The sequence below is a fragment of the Mauremys mutica genome, chromosome 7, assembly GCF_020497125.1.
Source record: "Mauremys mutica isolate MM-2020 ecotype Southern chromosome 7, ASM2049712v1, whole genome shotgun sequence".
Taxonomy (NCBI): Eukaryota; Metazoa; Chordata; order Testudines; family Geoemydidae; genus Mauremys; species Mauremys mutica.
The window spans coordinates 95,280,348-95,301,539 of record NC_059078.1 but is presented as its reverse complement, the minus strand read 5'-3'; the positions used below and the strand labels follow the sequence as shown (position 1 = coordinate 95,301,539).

Below are 21,192 nucleotides of genomic sequence, written 5' to 3'. Positions count from 1 at the left end.
GGTGCTGGAGACAAAAAGTTCTCTTATAAGTACTGGGGGCATGCTCTCAACAGGGTTTGAAGTACATACTGTGATGTGCCCTATCTCTAAACAGGGCTGGCTCCAGACCCCAGCGCGCCAAGCGTGCGCTTGGGGCGGCGTGCCGCTGGAGGGCGGCAGGCGGCTCCGGTGGACCTCCCACAGGCATGCCTGCGGAGGGTCCGCTGGTCCCGCAGCTCCGGTGGAGCATCCGCAGGCGTGCCTGCGGGAGGTCCACCGGAGCCGCAGGACCAGCGCACCCTCTGCAGGCACGTCTGCAGGAAGTCCACTGGAGCCGCGGGACCAGCGACTGCCAGAGCGCCCCCCGGCGGCGTGCTGCCCTGCTTGGGACGGCGCAATTCCTAGAGCCACCCCTGTCTCTAAATCAAATCCTGTATCTTCAATTGCAATGATATGCAAGTCAGAAGGAAGTCAACATGCTGTTCTCATGGCTCCCTTTTAAGGATTTTAGTCACTCCTTCGTTTGATTCAAGTTCTGCCAGCATACATAAATAAATATACATATATTGGGGGTGCATGTTCAAAAAATTTTTACTGATGGGGTGCACAATCAAAAAAGTTTGGTCTAAAGGATTTGAGGGTGGCTGGTAAAGCTATGACATGTTTAAAGATTTTTTTTTTTTTATCACCACTTGGTACTCTTTGAAAAATGTATTTTCAATTCCCATCCTTCATCTCTTCCATTCATTAGCAGCTACAGAGTTTGCCAGCAGCAAACACTGGAAACTAATTAAAAATTAAAAATTAATATTACAGCCATCCCTAAGATGCTTTTGATATTGAAGAGTTTTTTCTATTTAAAATATTTTCTACTCTGAGACTTCATGTAAGCAGTAGTAAACAATATAACTAAGACTGAAATGTAGCTTTTAACCCTTGCTATCTCTCAGACACATTTGTTTTGTGCTAGAATTTGTTTTCGAGTTCAGAAACACCATTTTTAGTGCTCTATGTATTGTGACAAAGTTCCTCCTCTACTTTGGTGGGTCCTGCACTTATTGGCGGATTTTCTCACCTCACAGATTCACCCTGTGGGTCAGGAAACAGCCCAGAGACCTTCCCCTCTGATAGAAGCCACAGTCCAGGTCAATTCCTCCTGTGTTTGATCAGGAGTTGGGAGGTTTGGGGGGAACCCGGGCCCGCCCCTCTACTCCGGGTTCCAGCCCAGGGCCCTGTGGACTGCAGCTGTCTAAAGTGCCTCCTGGTACAGTTGTGCGACAGCTACAACTCCCTGGGCTATGTCCCCATGGCCTCCTCCCAACACCTGCTTTGTCCTCACCACTGGACCTTCGTCCTGATGTCTGATAACGCTTGCATCCGAAGAAGTGGGTATTCACCCACGAAAGCTCATGCTGCAAAACGTCTGTTAGTCTATAAGGTGCCACAGGATTCTTTGCTGCTGATAACGCTTGTACTTCTCAGTCCTCCAGCAGCAGGCCTACTCACTCTCAGCTTCTTGCACGCCTCTTGCTCCCAGTCCCTCACATACGGTGACCAGATCACCCAGGTCAAATATCGGGATGCGGGGGGGCGGGGCAGGGGTAGAGGGGAAAAAAATGGCGGCAGAGCAAAAAAAATATCCCCCAACCCGGATTCCTCCCTCCGCGAGTGCTGGAGGGAGGCCCGGGAGACTCAGGGGAGCGCGGGGCCGGGGTGAGTGTGAGTCCGGCCTGGCCCCGAGCAGGCAGGACTCGGGCACGGTACCTGGAGGGAGAATAGTGGGTGGCCTGTGGGGCCAGGCAGTGGCTGTTCTCCCCACCTGGGCAGCAGGACTCGGGAGCAGCCGCTGCTGCAGCTCCCACCGCCGTGGGGGGAGGAAGCGGCCACTGGCCAAGCTCGGTGGCTGCGGCTCTGGCGCCCACGAACCCCCCGAGCCCGGGCCTGCTGCAGGGACCCAGCGTGCATGTTGCACGCGCCCAGCCCGTGCCCAAACTGGTGCAATCCCGCGGGTGGCCCTGGAGTGGGGGCAGCAGGCCTCAGCCCCCCGCCCCATCCCGCTCAGGTCCCGCAGGGGAACAAACGGGGCTGGGCTGCTGATGCCTCCGCCGCGGGATTGCACCAGCTGGGCAGCCAGCCCAGACGCGACTGGCCAGGGGCTGGGCGCAGCATGCGCGCTGCTGGGTCCCTGCAGCAGGCCTGGGCTTGGGGGGTTTGGGCCCGGGCGCCAAAGCCGCAGCCACCGAGCGCCACATGCTTAGCCACTTCCTCCCCCCGCGGCAGTGGGAGCTGCAGCAGCGGCTGCTCCCGAGTCCCGCTGCCCAGGTGGGAAGAACAGCCGCCGCCTGGCCCCGCGGGCCGCCCCCCTACTCTTCCTCCAGGTACCGCGCCCGAGTCCTACCTGCTCAGGGCCAGGCCGGACTCACACTCACCCCGGCCTCGCGCTCCCCTGCGTCTCCTGGGCATGGCGTGCTTGGCAAGAGGCGGGGATTTGGGGAGGGAGCCAATGGGGGAAGGAGGGGGCGGAGTCTGGGCGGGGGAGGGCGCGAGCCCTTCCGGGCTCCGGAGCCTTTGCTTGTTTGTCCAGTGTCCCAACCTAACATTGGTTGGGACGCGGGACAAACAAGCAAATATCAGGGCAGTCCCGATAAAATCGGGACATCTGGTCACCCTACCCTCACACGCACTTCCTCTCCTCTGGCTCCCTGGCTTCCTTAGCCTGACTGGAGTGAGCCCTTTTATAGCATCAGAGCAGGGGCGGCTCTAGGCACCAGCAAAGCAAGCAGCTGCTTGGGGCAGCCCATTTGCAAGGGTGGCAGCTATTGAGCCTGGGAGCTGAGAACCAACAGGGGGTCTTGAGAGCTGTAGTTCCTTGGTTAGCTCCCTGCCTACAGAACCAGTCCTGGAGGAGGGAAAGAACTACATTTTCCAGCATTCCCTTGGCCACTACCAACAGGAAAGGGGGGCGGAGGGAGTATGGTAGCTGAAACCTCATGCTGTAGCTTGTATTCACTGCTAGAGTGGGATGGCACTGTGAATGGGGAACAAGTGTGCCCAAGGAGCAGAAGGCTTTGGCCCAGATATCCCCTTCAGAAGACATCCCCAGACTGGCTTAGGGATATTGGTGTGACCTCACCTTGCAGCCCCCAAAGAAGGAATTGGGTGAACTAAATGGACAGTGCCTCTCTCTATCTGAAGCCTAGCAAGGGAGGTACATGGATCCCACTAGAATTTAAAATGAAAATTAAGGGAGGAGAGGCTCTACTGGAGCTGGGCAGCTTTAGATTCAGTACCAGGCACTTAGGAGGATTTCCACTTCTGAGCCATGGAAGCAGAAATTAACTTTTCCTTTCCAGATTTAGCTAATATTCAGAAAGAGAATCTAGCACCTGCCTTCCAGATTTGAATACCTCAAAATTCAGGAGTGCTCAAGCTCAATTTGGGCAGCTGTTACTTCATTTCTCCCAAATCAAATATACTGATCCACTGTAATTTGCTGTAGAAAAAGTAGGATAAAATTGAACAAGAAATGCTTTCCAGTGGTTTTTAGGACTGGAATTGCTATTTTCAACAGCCATTTTTTTTTAGTTGTTTAAAAGGAAGACCGTGATATTGCATTGGCAAATTACCCATAGAAACAAAGAGTGGAACAAAAGAATAATAAAGGCACTTTGACTTTTCCTCATTTATGGAGGACAGTCTTATAATATGCATTCAGATATCCTCCAGTCACACAAGCTGAAAATTGTTCCACTTTACTGCAGTTCTGTAACCATATGGGAACCAATCCTGTCTGTGTCCTGTGCACATCCAAAATTCCTGCTGAATGACCCACCCTGGGAGCAAGTCACCAGTGACCCAGTTTTGGGGCAGAAGGAGGGTGCAGGTGGGGGAGGGGAGGGAAGCGCCCAGGGCTGGGGTGGCCGGGGGTGGGGGGAAGAGGGGTGCCCAGAGCTGGTGCAGCATGGGGTGTGTGTGAGCCCAGGCCTGGGGTGCCAGGGGGTGCGGGGTGGGGGGGAGCCCAGGGCTGGGGTGGGGGCAGCCAAATTTTATTTTGCTTGGGGCGGCATAAAACCTAGAGCCGGCCCTGCATCAGAGGGGTCTTTTAATTAGAGTCAGGTGCTAGCGTGCGGCTAGTGCACTTATTCCTGTTGCCTTAACTTCCTGTCTCTAATCACTTGTGTTCTAAGAGTCCTCACCTGACTCTTAGCAGGTTAATTGGAGTCAGGTGTTCTCATTAGCCTGGAGCAGCCCCTGCTCTGGTCACTCAGGGAACAGAAAACTGCTTATCCAGTGGCCAGTATCTCCCCTTTCGACTATTCTGCTGTTCCCAACTGACCTGGGTCTATCACAGTATGTACATGGCAATTGGAGAGAGAAATGCTCTCAGACCCCTATGCATGTACAAATGTGCTGATTGCTTTAAAAGGCCGACAGTTTTGTTCAAATTTAGCAGGTCTCTTGGTTTTAATAAGCATGATTTAAGACATTTATATCTTTAAAACTACTGAAGAAGTTATCTAAAAAGTTTTTGACTAATGAGAACCAGGATGCAGAGTCTCAAGAAGTTCACAGTTTAAACAATGATGAGCAGGATTCTTCTTTTGATTCTGCAGTCTGTTCTGGGTGTTGTGATAAAGTAAAAGAAACTTATGTCTTTGAATTAAGTTTTTGACAAAAAACTAATATTGATTCAATGTTAATATTGGCTACATGGTAATAGTGTGTCTTTTCTCACTGAATTGAGCATTAGATATTAGAATCTTGTAACCGTCGCATTAGCTTTATCATTCAAGATTGTTCTAGCAGATTCTTCCTTTCTGATCCTCTAATTATGAAACAAAAGAATACACTTCAGAATCAGAACATTTAAAGAACTTGACTTTTATTGAATTCAAAAGCTATGTAAATAGAGATGATAGATTACAATTATAGAGATTTATTTTTAGTTAATGGCACATGTTAGCTCATACCAGGGCCGGCTCTAGACACCAGCGTTCCAAGCACGTGCTTGAGCCGGCACTTCTGCTTTTTTTTTTTTTTTTGCTTGGAGTGGCAAAAAACCTGGAGCCGGCCCTGGCTCATACATATATAGAACAATCTCCTTATCATAGCCTTTTCCGACTACCTTCTTCTTCAAGGGGACAATAAAAAAACATGCCTATTGGATCTCTTCATGGTCTGTATTGATAATCACTGGGATTAGTGCAGAATGACTTTTGGTGATGTGACAGGTGTATTGACCCTGACCCTAGGTGGGTGACTGGGACCAAGGAATAAAGTCTGGCCCAGATCCTCAGCTGCATTAAAATCAGTGTAGTTCCAGTGACATCAAAGGAATTACATATTTAAAAGTAAGAAACAGCTTGGGTGCTTTTCTGAAATTGGGCATTGTGATTGCGTGTCTAGTCTAGCCACATGTATCAGTTGTGCCCCATGCATTCAATTCACCTTATAGAAAAAGGTCATCCAGACACCAGCTAAGAAAATCATCTTGGAAGCAGATCTACCCTCCTATCCATGATGTATTTAATTTACGACACATACTTTAGAAAACAGAAGACTTAAAACTTGTGTCTGGTGCTTTAAAAATTTACTTTGCTAGTTCAATGACTTTTTTTGGATACGTATGTGTCGCTGACCTAATATTTAAGATCATTAAAGAAAATCTTATTAAAGTAAATATAGTGAATATAGACCATTATGTGAAAATAGTTTTGTAGTTCACTAAAAAAAAAAAAAAAAAAAATCAAGAAAAACAGATATAAACAGAAATTAATCAAATCCTTGATCCTACAGCCACATTATTTTCACGGATCATTATTTTCATGGGTTTTTCCTCATCAAGTCGAGGATTTCATTATACATGCGCTTAGGTGCATCGAGGCCCCAGATGAAATCCAGATGGTTCCACTCAGGAATCGCCTTGTGGTAAACCAGATTAGTGATTTGTTGACGCAAAAGGGCAACATCCCTAGGGTCAGCGAGCAAGTCATTTCCACCACTCCACATTGCAGTTGGGACTTGCATGTGCTTCACATTGTATAAGGGAGGAGTATCCTTTAAAAAAGGGGGTTTATAAAAGAAAAAAAAAGAGTTTCATGTCACTAGAGGATTATTTAAAACAAAGAACAACTTCATAATGATTTATTGTAGTTCTGGAAAGGATAGCACTGAGGACAAGGGAGTTGTGAATCAGACATTTTGAATTTCCTGACAGTTTGCATTTGAATTTTCAACCAGAAAATTCACTGCATCATTTTTGGAACTAAGTTTTCCTAGTTTCTTTAAAGAAACAGCAGCAGAACAGAAACATACATTTTAATATGCAAGGTTAGACATTCCAACTGGAAGAAAAGACCAATTAACTGATTCTATTTTGAAATAATTTTTGAATTTGGTTCCTAACCTGTGTTATCTCTTTCCCCTTTCCGCCCCCCCCTTTTAAAAAAAATATAAGAAAAAAAGACAAATATTTCCCCATTTGGAGAGGTTTACCTGATTATAGTGCAAACGGTTGAACAGGATTCCCCAGTCATAAGCTTTAAGTTTACCAGTTTCAATTGCCTAGAGATTAAAGATTAAAATCAAATTTATATATATTTTAGTAAACATAATTGTGATCATTGTGAGGAAAAGATAGGTTCATTACTTCATACATTTGCAGATTTTTCACATGTAGAGGCTAATAATTCCCTCTGCCTTAAAAACCTGAGGGAGTGAAATACAGGCAGACAGCAGTTGAAGGAAAACTGGGTTGTCATATATACCCCAAGGGAACTGGAATGGATTTGGCAGAGCAAGTCTGGTGCTTCTAAACAGATATATGGCCACAAGTGGAAAGTATTAAAAATATATGGTTACACAGTGTTTACTCTGCTATAGCTATCTATAATTTAAATAGCATGACAGAAAAAAAATAGATATTTTGTTTACTGCATTCCCATGTAGTCTGGTGTGGTTGGCAATCAATATCAATCTGCAAGATAATTAACATCTTACCTCAAGGAAAAAAAAAACTTAAGGTTTTGCCTACACTACCACGGTAAATTGACCTAAATTACGCTACCCCAGCTATGTGAATAACGTAACTGGAGTCAACATAGCTTAGGTTGACTTACTGCAGTGTCTACACCACGCTGCGTTGATGGGAGACACTCTCCCATTGACTTACCGTGCACTTTTACCGGAGTCAACTGGAGAGTGCTCTGCTGTTGATTTAGCGGGTCTTCAACAGACCTGCTAAATTGACCCCCGCGCATTGATCACAGCAGTGTCAATCTCTGGTAAATGTAGAAATGGCCTTAATAGCAGTTCTGCCCTATAAGATTTCTGTGCATTTAAGGTATTTTCATGACACTGCCAAGGGTCTGTTTTGCAAAATATACTATGCTAGACCATTGAGGAAAAATTAATTTTTTCGATGAGGCAATGCCATCTGGATTGATAATTTATTCTGAATGACAACATTTCCTGACATAATAGTATGGGAGACTGGCCATAAATCAATTTTCAAAATACCACATATAATTGTTACATTATAATTGAAGGGCACTTTATGTTTCAGAAATTCTACCTGTTTCCAATGAATCATATTTTGTACAGATGTTCCTGCTGGGGCATGTGCTGTATACACATGTACTCGGCTCTGAAAAGAAACATTTAAATTTCACAAGAAGTTTCATTCAGAAAGTGGCTCCATTTATTTATTTATCACAAATCAATGAAGACAATTTAAAGGATAAATCAGTCTTTCAACCAAAAAAACAAAAACAAAAAAAAATAACCCCTGAGGAACGGCTGTAGATTTATACATACCATATTTAAGTTGTTCTCATTAAATCCACACAGCACGAACAGGATATTACCACAAATCTCTGATAATATCTCATGGCTACAAAATTCAACAGGAACCACCTCACCAAAGTAATTGTGGGGTAAGAAATCTTTATTCCCAAATAAAATCTGTAAAATTACAAAGATTTATATTTATTACAATTACAGATATTGGAGATGAAATCTTCCCTTTCCTTCCCTTCCCTCTATTAATGCTAGAACTCAGATGTAATATAGGGGACATTCTGTGTTCAATGTATATTTAAATAATTCAGGTGAGGACGGTTCCACCATTTGGAAGTCAACTCCCTATTCCAAAAATCTCACTGTTAAGAATTCTTCCTTTAGATCTCGATTACTATTTTCTAATCCTTAATTCTTCCTAGTTTTACTCTTTGGATAGTCCTAAATAATTCCTCTCTTTCTTTGGTATTTGCAACCTTCAGGGCCTGCTAAACTATCGCTTAGTCTCTTGGCAAAAGTTATTGGCATTACCATGCCAGATCAGGCTAGTGGTCCAGTTACTGCTCTCTGCAGTAACACATGCTTCAGAGGAAGATACTAAAATCCTCATAATGCAGATTCATGCCAGTTGGGGGAAGTAACTTCCAAACTCATGGCAGTTCATGATTAGTTTGTACCCTGAAGCAATAAGGTTGATATCCTTATTTTGTATCCTACATAGTACAGCTGAATATCCTAATTACCCATAAAAATATCTAACCCATCTTTGAATCCTGCTAGCTTCTTCCTTTTAGAGTTTTAGATTTGTTGCCCTTCAGTTTTACGGCATGCTACCCTTTTCTTGTATTAGGAAAAAGGGTAAGGTAGAGTGGCAATGCTTTGTTACCACCTCTACACCATTTACTATTTTATACACCTCTTGTGTTTCCCTTTAATTCATGCACTCTCTGAATAATCCAAGATTTTTTCCACTCTCCCATGAATCTGAAGTCTGCCCATGCCTCTAATCAGTTTTTAATTCTGCTATAACATACTTTAAGGGTAAATTTTGGCACCATAAATACAGATTACGGACCAATGTATGTGACTAGCTTTAACAGTGATGCAGATTGCACACTAAAAATCACTGGATATTCTACAGTGTCTCAACTCATTTTAGAATCCCCACCAAAAGGTCCCACTAGCTTTGGCCAATAGATATTCTGTGTGAAGGAATTGCATACCTTGATAATTGAATTGGGAAGTAATGCAAGCTTTGTCAATGGGGATTTGGCATATTTCACTGTGGCTACAGGAGCTAAGGCAAAGTACATTTTGATTCTCCGAGCCAGCTGGGGCATGGTTGAAAATGCTATGAAAGCTGAAAATGAAGGAATAAACGTACACATTACTATTGTGGAGTTCAGGCACAACGTTTAGTTTTTGTAAAAACTATTTTACAAACTGCAAAGAGAACAGAAGTGTTGAGAATTTTCAAAGGGTCAATTCAAAACAGAGGCTGTTTATAATGTAAACATTCTCTAGCTGCATTTGTGGCCCACACCTTGAAGTGCTGTGCTAGGTCACAATTTTCAAAAGACTCAAGTACTAGGAAGTTCCCATTGAAGTTTGAGGATGAGATGATGACACTTGCAGTCTGAAACTTTCTTTCAGGTGAATTCAGCTGGAATGTAATTTAGTGCCTTTGCATTAGCTTAATGAAATGCTGTGTTAAAACAAGGTTTTGACTATTTGAAAGTAGAGTCCTGAGTGTGCACGTCAGATTTCCCATAAAGTGTGATTAAAGTCGGAAAAACAACTGTCAGAATGACACCTCCTACTCAGATGTCCTTCCTCTGTATTGCCAGGCTCAGATTTACTTATGTGAGCAAATGAAGTAAGTATTTATTACTCTTGTTAGCACTGCAGAACCCAAATAACCATTGTAATGCTGAGCAGGCTCCTACTGTGGTTCATACATCAAAAGAATTGTTAACTGAATTTCTCTGAGTCCACCCTAGTATAAAATGGTTTATTTTTCTATATGGCAGCTATTATGCAATTCTAAACCCTAGTGAAAACAGGGCAATGGTGTTCTAAAAAGTTAGTTGGCCAAGGTGAACCACAGGTGTTCAAATACAATGTTTCTGCTCTCTGTTAGGATTTTATAATGTGCTAGTTGAAACATGTTAACTCACATGTTCTAGCAATACACTTTCTTCCTAAAGTGGGCAGGCCCAAGATAAAAATCTGTACTTTATGGTGTGCACCTTAACTACACACTCCAGTTGCATCTGGGTTATGGAATGATTATGTGCAAGTCTGAAAAGAACAGAACATGACTTTCAGATGACAGAGCTACCAGGACATGACACTGCCCTAAAAATTCTCTTCTGGCTGCCTGTGGTTTTTGCAGCAGAAACAAAGGGAATTGGAAACAGGGTGCATGTGTGCATGGGAAGTGGGTGTGTAGCAAAGGAGGGAAGAGATCTAGCTTATAATGGACAGTTATTTCTGTAAATAAGGATACACAGTATTCCCCTTAACTTACCTATAGTGGTGCCTTGTGAATGGCCAACATAATACAACTGCTCTTGTCCAGTTTTCTGCACAATAAAATCAATCACTGCTGGAAGGTCATATTTAGCCATTTCATCAAAGCTACAAAGGAAAAAGTACCACCTTTAAGTGTAATAGAATTAGGTCTATACTTTTAAACACAAAATGTCTTTGAACCATAGAATAGGCATAGCACATGCACTGCAAGCCTCTCCATATTGTTTCCCCAAAGTGCCTCGAATGTTTATGGCTCCATCCACACTGGGCCAGAAACTGAGGTAAGGAATCATGTTTAAATCCTTTTCCACTATATCAGTCAGAATGATTCACTGTTTCAAACTGTGTATTAAAATATATATCTATCTATCTCATATCCATGTTAGTTGCAACTATGTTTAAACAGAGTCTCTAATGGCAATTTCTGACAATGGATTGTCAGATACTGTAGCAAGGCTTTTGAAATTTTTTGTCCTTTAGTAAATTCATATTACGGTTAAAAGGCATTTGATTTCACTTAATTTATCCTGTATGCATAATAAATTTAGTAATTCCTAAAGAACTCCAAGCATGATACAGAGAAAGAGACAATAACACCACCTACATATTTAAATTTCTCCACTAATTCTGGGGGTGCCGTCTGACATATCAAGTGCCTGATTTTCTGAGATGCTCACCATCTACAACTGCAATTGATTTGAATGGAACTGGATGTGTTCAACACCTCTGAAATAATCCAGGTGTAATTGTCAAATTGGGCATTCAAAATTACTGGACACATTTAGTGTTTTAGCCTAATTCTTTATTAGTTTCTCACTGAATTAGTGAAAGCTTTCACACCACCACTTTATAAAACAAAATAAATTGGTCACATCGTTGTTTTTCCCAAATTATAGTCTACCTGAAAGCCCAGAATTTCTCTTGGTGCACTGAAAGGTTTACATGTCGTCTAGACCAGGTGTTCCCTCTGCTGTTTCCTATCCAAACATCATAGCCTGCATCTGCCAGAATGAAGCCCAGGCTGTTTTTAGCCACATTGGTGAGCCAGGTGCTGCCTTCTGTAAGTAAACCATGCTGCAGAAACACAACAGGCTTTGGACCTGAAAGAAAGAAAGAAAGAAAGAAACTGCATATTCCACACAACCAAAAGTTCTGTGACATTGATAATAAAATGACACTCATGCCCCAGCCAAACTCCTAACTCCAACACCTAGTTCTAGCCATAGAGGGATTAAATTGAATTGTCAGAGACTGTAATGTGGAATTCCTTAAAGACACTTCTTACAACAGGAAAACTACATAGAAGTATTCTCTCACTTGTACTGCTGAATTTTAAGCAACGAACAATTTTATGGAAAAATTATGTTTCTCAAATGCTATAATAACTAAATATGGAAAACTTAGGAGAAAATTTAAGGGAATGGCTTATAATTACCATGGCTAAATGCATACTGAAGGTGTACTTCAATATTAGTCCTATTATATTTGATTATCAGAAAAAATATTTGTTGTGTAGTTCAGGCTCCAAGCAGTACATGCCTGGAAAGATGTGAGTTTCATCCTGAATACTGGATATACAGCCTCTCTCAGCCTCTTCACCCAGTCCACACTAATTCCCATAATAACCGTATCTTGGTGCAGTAGTTTCTCACGATCTACTCCCACCATCATGTGGCTATGTTCAGACCCCTCCTAATCATTGCTATAATACTGTGATTCCCAAAGTGGGATCCCCAGACTTCTGCAGGTCTGCCGTGTGCTCTGCTGGGGTCGGTCCCTGGAGCCAGAACCAGCACACACTGGAACAGCGTTCTGGCTCTTTTGCCATGTGGAAGATGCCATTTTGTTCTCAAAATGGTGTCCTCTGCAAAGTGTGACCTCTGACACACTATGCATGCCGGGTCATCCTGGAGGGGGTGTTCCGATAGTACCAGAAATGAAAGGGGAACAGGACACATGAGATGCCAAAGAGTTCCTTGGGGAAAAAAGTTTGGGAACCAGTCCTATAATATTAACTGGCTTTTTAAAGTGTCATGAAGTCAGTGCCAGAGCACCTTATACCACTGCATTTCAGACCTTTTTCCCTTAAAGAGCATGAATCCCTTTCACTGCACTTACACCTATGGACACCATAATTAGCAGTAATTCAAGTTTGATCTATGTTGTGATCACTTGACCTGGGGACCTGGTGTCCAGAGTACACTGGCAGGTATAGGAGCCTTCCCTGTCCCCTCCTGAAAACAACTGGCAGCTCGAGCCCAGCAAGGAAATGACTATGTGTTTTACTGCACAGGAAGTGGTGCCAGAGAACACAGAGATTTGAACTGCTTGAAGGGGATGATGCTACCTAAGAGGTTTTTTTGCCTTCACTAGAGTCTTGACCAAACTGGGACCAGCACCACTCACCTTCCTGTCTTTAAACCTACTATCCTTCCACAGTTGCCCACCTCTTCTTCTTCCCCATCCCTAACACCACTGCAACAGTTTATGGAAACATTTAACCACCCCACGGAACTCCAACAAAGTAGTTAAAATAGACAACATAGCTCAAGTCCTTAACATACGTTATCTAAAACTAAAGATCTGAGATCTAAACAGTGAGGAAGTATATTTACAATTGACACTAGTTAAATGATTTCTTTGCAAATTAATGCAGATATTAAAAATTAAGGTTGCAAAAATGAAATTGATGGAAGGAGAGAAGTTTTATACAAAATTAAAAATATATTGAACCATCAATCATCAGAACAAGCCGAAAACCAGATTTAAAACCTTTTTTAAAATACTCTATTGTTCCCAGACACAGTGTTGTTGTAGCCATGTTGGTTCCAGTATATTAGAGAGACAAGGAGGGTGAGGTAATATCTTTTATTGGACTAACTTTATTGGAGAGAGATACAAGTTTTCGAGCTACCCAGAGCTCTTCTTCAGGTCTGGGAAGTGTACTTAGAGTGTCACCACTAAATACCAGATTGAAGAGATAATTACTTATGCTAAACTACTACATATTCTAATGGACCACTCAAGGTGAAGTAGCCACATGGAATATGTGCTACCTACTTACATTAAACTATCTGTTCTATCTTGTATTTAGCGGTGACACTCTAAGTACACTTCCCAGACCTGAGGAAGAGATCTGGGCAGCTTGAAAGCTTGTCTCTCTCACCAACAGATTGGTCCAATAAAAGATATTATCTTACTCTCCCCCTGGTTTTTCTATTGCCAGTGTGACAGATAAGGCAATTTTCTGCAATATCATTGAAAAAAATCCTATTTAATTACCTTTTAGTATCTTTTGGGGTCCATTGTATTAAAGTTTATGTATTATTGTGGTCTGGGATTATATGTAACCTCTCTAGGAGGCAGGGGCGGCTCTAGACATTTCGCCACCCCAAGCAGGGCAGCATGCCGCGGGAGGCGCTCTGCCGGTCGCCGGTCCCGCGGCTCCACCGAAGCCGCGCGGGACCAGCGGACCCTCCGCAGGCACGCCTGCGGGAGGTCCACCGGAGCTGCCTGCCGCCCTCCCGGCGACCGGCAGAGCGCCCCCCGCGGCATGCCGCCTGCAGCACGCGCTTGGCGTGCTGGGGTCTGGAGCCGCCCCTGCTAGGAGGAAGATGTGATGCAAGATCTGGATGATCAAAAGGACTATATTGAAGAATGTGCAAAACAAGAATGGACTTTTGGGACAAAAAGTGTTAAGGTTCAAACATTAGTATAAATCAAGCCTTTTGAATCTAGGCCCTGAGGAGAGGACCATTATCTGCTGATTACTTGAAGAGATGGGTGTGATGCTGTATACAACTGACTAGTTACAATAATAAAGTCACCACTGTTACAAAGTTGCATTAAATCTTGTACAAAGTATGTAAGATATCAGTGGAAAAGTTACAATCTGTTATGTATGATAATCCTGTTTATATGCATGTATAATCTTTGTATCTGAAGTTATGAATATTGGCTGTGTACTTGTATCTTAAACATGTGTTGTATTCCTGGGTGTAACCCCCTCTAGATAAATTTAGTTCAGGGCTAGCCAACTATGTGTTGATCAGTGATGCAAGTAAGCCAGTATGGTCAGGAACGCCATCCCATCAAAACATTTATTGCTGGTACGCTGTACCGGAAAGACATTTTAAAAAATGAATTGTAGAGCCCTGCATGGATACAAATTTATACCTGCAGATGTGGATATCCATGAATAAAAATCAGTATCCACAGAACCACAGGGTTCTCCCAGGAACCACAGTGGCAAAAGAAGCAGAACATGGGGCCACCGATCCCAGGATCCATCACCCTGCACTGGCAGCTCCTCTGGCACAGCTGTACTGCCCCCCAGCCTCTCCACACAGCTGCGTCTCCTGGCTGGGGGCAGTACAGCCACATCGGAGGTCAGGGCTGGGGGCAGTACAGCCATGCCAGAGGAGCTGCTGGTGCGGAACACTGGCTTCTGGGAGCTGTGGCACCATGTTCTGCTCCTTTCGCCACTGCAGTTCCCGGAAGAGCCCTGCAGTTCCACGGATACCAATTTCTATCCATGGATATAAATCTGTATCCATGCAGGGCTCTAGTCATGGAACATTTTTTGTGAGGGAGGGAAGATGCCATACTGGTAAGAGTTAAAAATCTACTTGCATCACTGGTGTTGATGGCCCATTAAGGACAATCAGTGCTCACAATGGGCCATTGAAGAAACTCATCCCACCCAGTAGGTCTTCCTGCAGGTGCCTCAGACAGCAAGAAGCTGATGAGCATATCACAGGTCCTTGCATGGTTTGCCATGTGACCCTGGACTCCATCTTGGGCCAGTAATTTTCCATACAAAAGGGGCATTGGGCTTTATTTGGGATAGTGAATTTCCATGCACATGACAGAGGATATAAATTGCAGTTGGAACATCTCCATTCTGTCTCAGGCCTGGTCTACACTAGGACTTTAATTCGAATTTAGCAGCGTTAATTCGAACTAACCGCTCAACCGTCCACACCAGGAAGCCATTTAATTCGAACTAGAGGGCTCTTTAGTTCGAATTTGGTACTCCACCCCGGCAGGTGGAGTAATGCTAAATTCGACATGGCTAGTTCGAATTAGGCTAGGTGTGGATGGAAATCGAACTTAGTAGCTCCGGGAGCTATCCCACACTGCACCACTCTGTTGACGCTCTGGACAGCAGCCCGAGCTTGGATTCTCTGCCCAGCCACACAGGAAATGACCCGCGAAAATTTGAATTCATTTTCCTGTCTGGGCGGTTTGAATCTGACGTTCTGGTTGCACATCGGGGCGAGCTCCGCAGCACCAGCAGCAATGCAGAGCTCTCCAGCAGAGGAGTTCATGTAATCTCTGAATAGAAAGAGGGACCCGGCATAGACTGACCGGGAACTCTTGGATCTGATCGGTGTGTGGGGCGAGGAGTCTGTGCTTTCGGAGCTGCGCTCCAACGAACGGAATGCAAAGACCTACGAGAAGGTCTCCAAAGCCATGATACAGACAGAGGATACAGCTGTCATGCAACGCAGCGCCGCGTGAAAATCAAGGACCCCAGACAAGGCTACCAAAAAATCAAAGCGGCCAACGGACGCTACGGAGCCTGCCACCACTGCCCCACCAGTGACCATGGACTCTGATGATGGGACAGTGTCGACGGACAGTTCCTCGACGATGTTCACGGACGGGGAAGATGAGGAAGGGTTTGTGGAGGACGAGGCAGGCGATAGCGCTTACAACGCTGGTTTCCCCGACAGCCAGGATATCTTCATCACCGTCACGGAGATCCCCTACCAACCCTCCCCGGCCAGGAACCCGGATCCTGAATCAGGGGTAGGAGCAGTTGGTAAGTGCTTTAACCATGTTAACTTTTATTCTTAATATAACAGGAATCTGAAGTGTGTGAAAAGGAGGTCTCTGTATATATGGTGATAGAACAGAAATCCTCCTGGGAGAACGCCACGAAGCTCTCCTGCCGTTAATCGATAAGCATCAGCAGGAGGTTCCTGGGGAGAGCTGCCTTATTGGGTGCTCCGTGATAGCACACTTTTCCGCGCGAGGCTTTCATGCGGTATTCAGGGAGCACTGCCTCCCAGAGCACGGCTGCATAGGTCCGTGGTTCATGCTAGATTTCACGCAGCATGCGCTCTCTATCTCCTTCAGTGCCTGTCCTCACGGTGATCTCGCTCGGAGACTCCTGCATCTAAGTAGGGGAAGAAATGTTACGTTACGCCTGGTCCAAAGTATTTTTAATAAATAAACGGACAGACGGCATAGCACAGACTCAGCACGCAGCTGCGTGACGAGCGTAACGGAAAGCCAAAGAATCAAATGGACGCTCATGGAGGGAGGGGGGAACGAGGACGCAAGGTATCCCACAGTTCCTGCTGTCTCCGAAAAGCATTTGCATTCTTGGCTGATCTCCAAATGCTTCTAGGGTCAAACACAGTGTCCGCGGTGGGTCGGGGCATAGCTCGGCAATTTACGCACCCCCCCGACCCCCAGAAGTTAAAGGGAAAACAATCCTCTGTTGACTCTTTTACATGTCACTGTATCTGTACTGAATGCTGCAGGTAGACGCGATGGTGCAGCACTCAACACCAACATCCTTGCTCCCCCCACGCTATGGATGGCTGATGGTACAAAACGATGGAAATCCATCCTCATCATCAGCCTATTGGCACATGGGGCAGTGCAAAAGGGCTGGTAACCATGACAACCGTACCAACTTGCTTGGGACCGGTCGGTCAAGGCCGCCTGTTGCTAATTTTTCATGGTAGATGGTGCAGTATGGCTGGTAACCGTCCTCATCATTGCAACAGGGGGCTGAGATCCATCAGCCCCCACCCTTCATTGTAAAGAAAAGATTCAATTGCCCCTGGACCAGCAGAGGGATGAGTGGCTCCCTCCTCCACACCCCTTAATGTCATCTCTGGACTATCATTGCAGCTGGAGGCTTCCTTCCACTCATTTCTCACAAACGACTACCTGTGTCTTATTCATGCATTCTATATTACTTCATCACACAAGTGGGGGGACAATGGTATTGGAACCCAGGAAGGCTGGGGGAAGAACGGAATGAACAGCTGGGGTTGTTTCAGGAGCACACCCTGTGAATAGCGTTCAGCTCAAAATTTATGCAGGAGTGGACAGAGAGCAGCTGTGGTCTCTGGTTGTATGATACAGTGGTTCTCTAGTACACTTGCACATAATCTAGGCAGGACTGATTCTATTTTTAGATACCCAAAAAGGAGGGATTGACTCGGGGAGTCATTCCCAAATTTTGCTTTTGCGCCCCTGGCTGATCGACCAGGGGCACTTATGACAGCACCAAATGACGCAGTGCAAAAGGACAGGTAACCATGACCATCTTATTACCGTCTTCTTACCAGTTCATGGTATGGTAGACGGTGCAGTATGCCTGGTAACCATCGCTGCTGTCATGCAAAAGCATAAGCATGCTGCTGTGTAGCGCTGCTGGTCCGCCTCTGTCAGCGGCATACAGTACACATACGGTGACATACACAAAAGGCAAAATAGGGTCCATTGTTGCCACGCTATGGCGTGTGCCAGGGCATTTCATGGAAAACGTGATCGAAATGATTGTCTGCCCTTGCTTTCCCGGAGGAAGGAATGACTGGTGACATTTACCCAGAATCCACCGCGCAAATGATTTGTGCAACAGCAGGCACAGGGGTCTCAACAAAAAATTCACAGAGACAGCCTAGACTCTGTTAATTGTTCGCAAAAAAGTATCATTGCAAGGAATTAACTAACTGTTTCCCATCTCACAGCTTCCACTGTCTCCAGACCTTCCACAGCATCCCCCTCGCAGAGGCTGGCGAAGATTAGGCGGCGAAAGAAAAAGACAAGGGACACGATTTTCGATGAATGTGTGGGCTGCTACCTAGCCGAGGCGGACCAGCAGAGGCAGTGGAGGGAGAAAGTCTCTCTGTACCAGCGCTCACACAGCGAATGGGAGGAGAGGTGGCGTGAGGAACACAAGCAGGCGAGTCAAGCAATGCTTGTACTACTGAGGGAGCAAACGGACACGCTCCGGCGACTTGTGTATGTTCTGCAGGACCGCTGCAGGACAGAGCCCCCGGCAGTATCTCTGCAACCGCCCTCCCCCGCCACAAAGTCACATACCACCCTAAATAACCAGGAGGATGCCCGCCCTGGGCCGTGAATACTGTCACTGCACCCCAGCAGAGTGCTCAAGTAACCAAAAGCTCTCATACCCTACGTTTGCATAAGTCCTTCCCTTCCGGACTCAAACAAGTCCCAATCCCAGTCCCATCCCATAACTGTGTACTTAAGTAATAAAAATACTTTGCTGTTAAGTACTGTTTCCGTCATGTTTCCTCACTGAAGACTGTGTTTGAATGGGGTGCGTGGGGAAGTGCGTTGCTAATTGCATAGGACAGGCACCTTTCGCAGGGTACAGACATGGGGGCCGGATCAGCAGCGGGTAACACACACAGTGCAGTCAGCAGGCACCGTGGTCGGTATGGGAGGTGGTTTCCAGGTTCTGTGTGGGCGGTGGGGATGTGACTTTTTAGCGGGGGAGGGCGGGTACAGATCTTATACAGCGGTCCTTGTTGTGGACCGCTGAGTCACGCAGCAGAGGAATCTGTATCCGTCCTCCTCCGCCACAAGGCCACATAGCCCCCCGCACACAGAATCCCAAAAAGGAGGGATGGCAGGCTCCGTTGAAACAAGCAGTCCGGCAATGCGGACCGCTGTAGGAGCAGGAGCCTGTCATTCCTTGAGTTTAGAGGCGGTCTTTACATCAGCGCACACCCTACCCACCGCAGTCTGCGTTCCAGTTTCGACCCTTTAACGAAAAGTCATGAATAAAGAAACCTCTCCTCAGTAACAGTGTGACATGTATTTTATTTTTACACGTGTCTTGGAAGTGGAGGAAACGGGGAGAACGGGGTATTTAACCGAAGAGGAGAGTCAACAGTAACTGGGTAAAGAAACAGGGGCAGGTTCAGCTTCTCTGTAAAGAAACTGAACAGTCACAGGTCACGCTGCTCGCTGCTCGCTGGTATTTAAAGAGTTCCTTGTCGCTGTCCCAGGCGCCTGTATAGGGCTTCATGAGCAAGTGCATTAGCGGGCAGGCTGGGTCACCGAGGATCACTATAGGCAAATGCACATCCACAACAGTTATTTCGTGGTACGGGAAGAAACTACCTTCCAGCAGGCGTCTGAGCAGCCCACAGTTCCTGAGAACACACGCATCAGGAACCTTGCCCGGCCATACGACGTTCATGTTGGTAAAAAGGCCCCTATGGTCCCCCAGTGCTTGCAGAACCATTGAAAAGTAGCCCAATTTCTCAGCAGCTGAATGTGGAAGAGGTGGACGATAAAGTGCGAGGAGGAGAAAACGGCGAGGATCGCAGCGGGCTCCATGCTTGCAGTGCTGTGGCGTCCACGCTGTCACTGACCAGAAAAGTGCACGAACAGATTGCCCGCAGGCACTTTCAGGGAGGGAGGGAGTGAAGGCGTGATTGACGGTTCAATGACGACAGTTACCCAAAACCACCCTCGACACATTTTTTCCCCCAGCATGCATTGGGGGGAAATCCCAGAATTCAAATGGGCAGCGGGGACTGCGGGAACTGTGGGATAGCTTCCCACAGTGCACCGCTTCGAAAGTCGACGCCGGCCCCGTGAATGTGGACTCAGAAGTTCGAATTAGTGTATTTAGTATGGATACACAAATTCGACTTCATAAGGTCGAATCCACAAATTCGAATTAAGTAGATTCGAAATAGTCCTGTAGTGTAGACAAGGCCTTAATTTCCTGCTTCATTCTCCAGACTGGATTTCTATCAAGGAAGCTTTGAAGAAGGACTAATGACTCCCAATCTATTTGGGTGATTCCAGAGAGGCTTTTTACAAGTTAGCAGACTATTCCATCTCTACTCAAACCTGACATAAGCACTTGGCAATCATTTATATGTATACAATCTATTAACCATTTTAACTCTTCTTTTCTTTTAACAAAAAGTCTTTTGTTAGTTTACTAAGGATTGGCTGACAGTGTGGTTTTCGGGTAAGAGCTGAGATACATATTGACGTGGGATAAGTGTCTGATCCCTTGGGAGTAGAAGAACCTCACATATGGTGAAATGTGTTTTCAGTAGTAACCACTCACTCTATTAGACCAATTTGTATGGATGGGAACCAAGGGCTGGAATGCCTAAAGGGGACTGTGTTTGACTTCTTGTCAACCAGTGTGGTGATACGGAAGTTATTTGTTACCGGCTTGGTGAATATGTAGAATAAATCACCAACATTTGGAGGATTGTCTTCCCCATTTCTTGGGGTCTGCCCTAACCGTGGCATTCTCAGTGTGGCCCATCCCAGGCACCCAGTCATGATGGGTTTTCACATTACATAGGCACGTGTTCAACTAAAACAATAACCAAAACTTGCACTGAATTCAGACACTGTTATGAAGCTTTTATATGACTGATAGATTGCTGAAACCCACCATAGACTTTCTGTACTTCTTCCCCACCCCCTTGTCATTGCTGAGTATCACCTCAATAACAACCTCATTTTCAATCCAATAGCTCCCCCTGATGGATTCATTTAGCCATGCCATCACTCAGCATACAATGGAAAAAACAACAACCTCCCCCGCAAACAAATACGCATTGGTAATATTCATTTATTTAGATTTTAAAATATAAAGAGATGTTCAGCCATAGCTCTAGATGCCCTATCATCAATGACATGACAAATACATTTACAGCAGTATTAAATAATCACTTTACACTAACACAACAGACACCTACTAAGACTGCTTTGCAACTCTTGATCATCTTAGCTGTGCACCATACCCTTTTCCATTAGCTCTGCACAATGACACTTCCCAGGATCTAA

General features: G+C 45.3%; 1 protein-coding gene across 2 annotated transcripts in view; it reads right to left on the bottom strand.

The window, feature by feature from the left end:
- Positions 1-5,677: 5,677 nt before the first annotated feature.
- The window catches only part of LOC123374412 (lysosomal acid lipase/cholesteryl ester hydrolase-like), a 36,074-nt gene continuing 20,559 nt past the window's right edge, over positions 5,678-21,192 (bottom strand). For both annotated transcript variants that reach the window (XM_045024354.1, XM_045024353.1), the window contains 7 exons: positions 11,213-11,411; positions 10,307-10,416; positions 9,000-9,136; positions 7,795-7,941; positions 7,553-7,624; positions 6,475-6,543; positions 5,678-6,036 (listed from right to left, as the gene is read on the bottom strand). In XM_045024354.1, the coding sequence (XP_044880289.1) occupies positions 5,803-6,036; positions 6,475-6,543; positions 7,553-7,624; positions 7,795-7,941; positions 9,000-9,136; positions 10,307-10,416; positions 11,213-11,411 (968 nt within the window). In that variant the 3' untranslated portion in view covers positions 5,678-5,802. The remainder of the gene's footprint in view (positions 6,037-6,474; positions 6,544-7,552; positions 7,625-7,794; positions 7,942-8,999; positions 9,137-10,306; positions 10,417-11,212; positions 11,412-21,192) is intronic.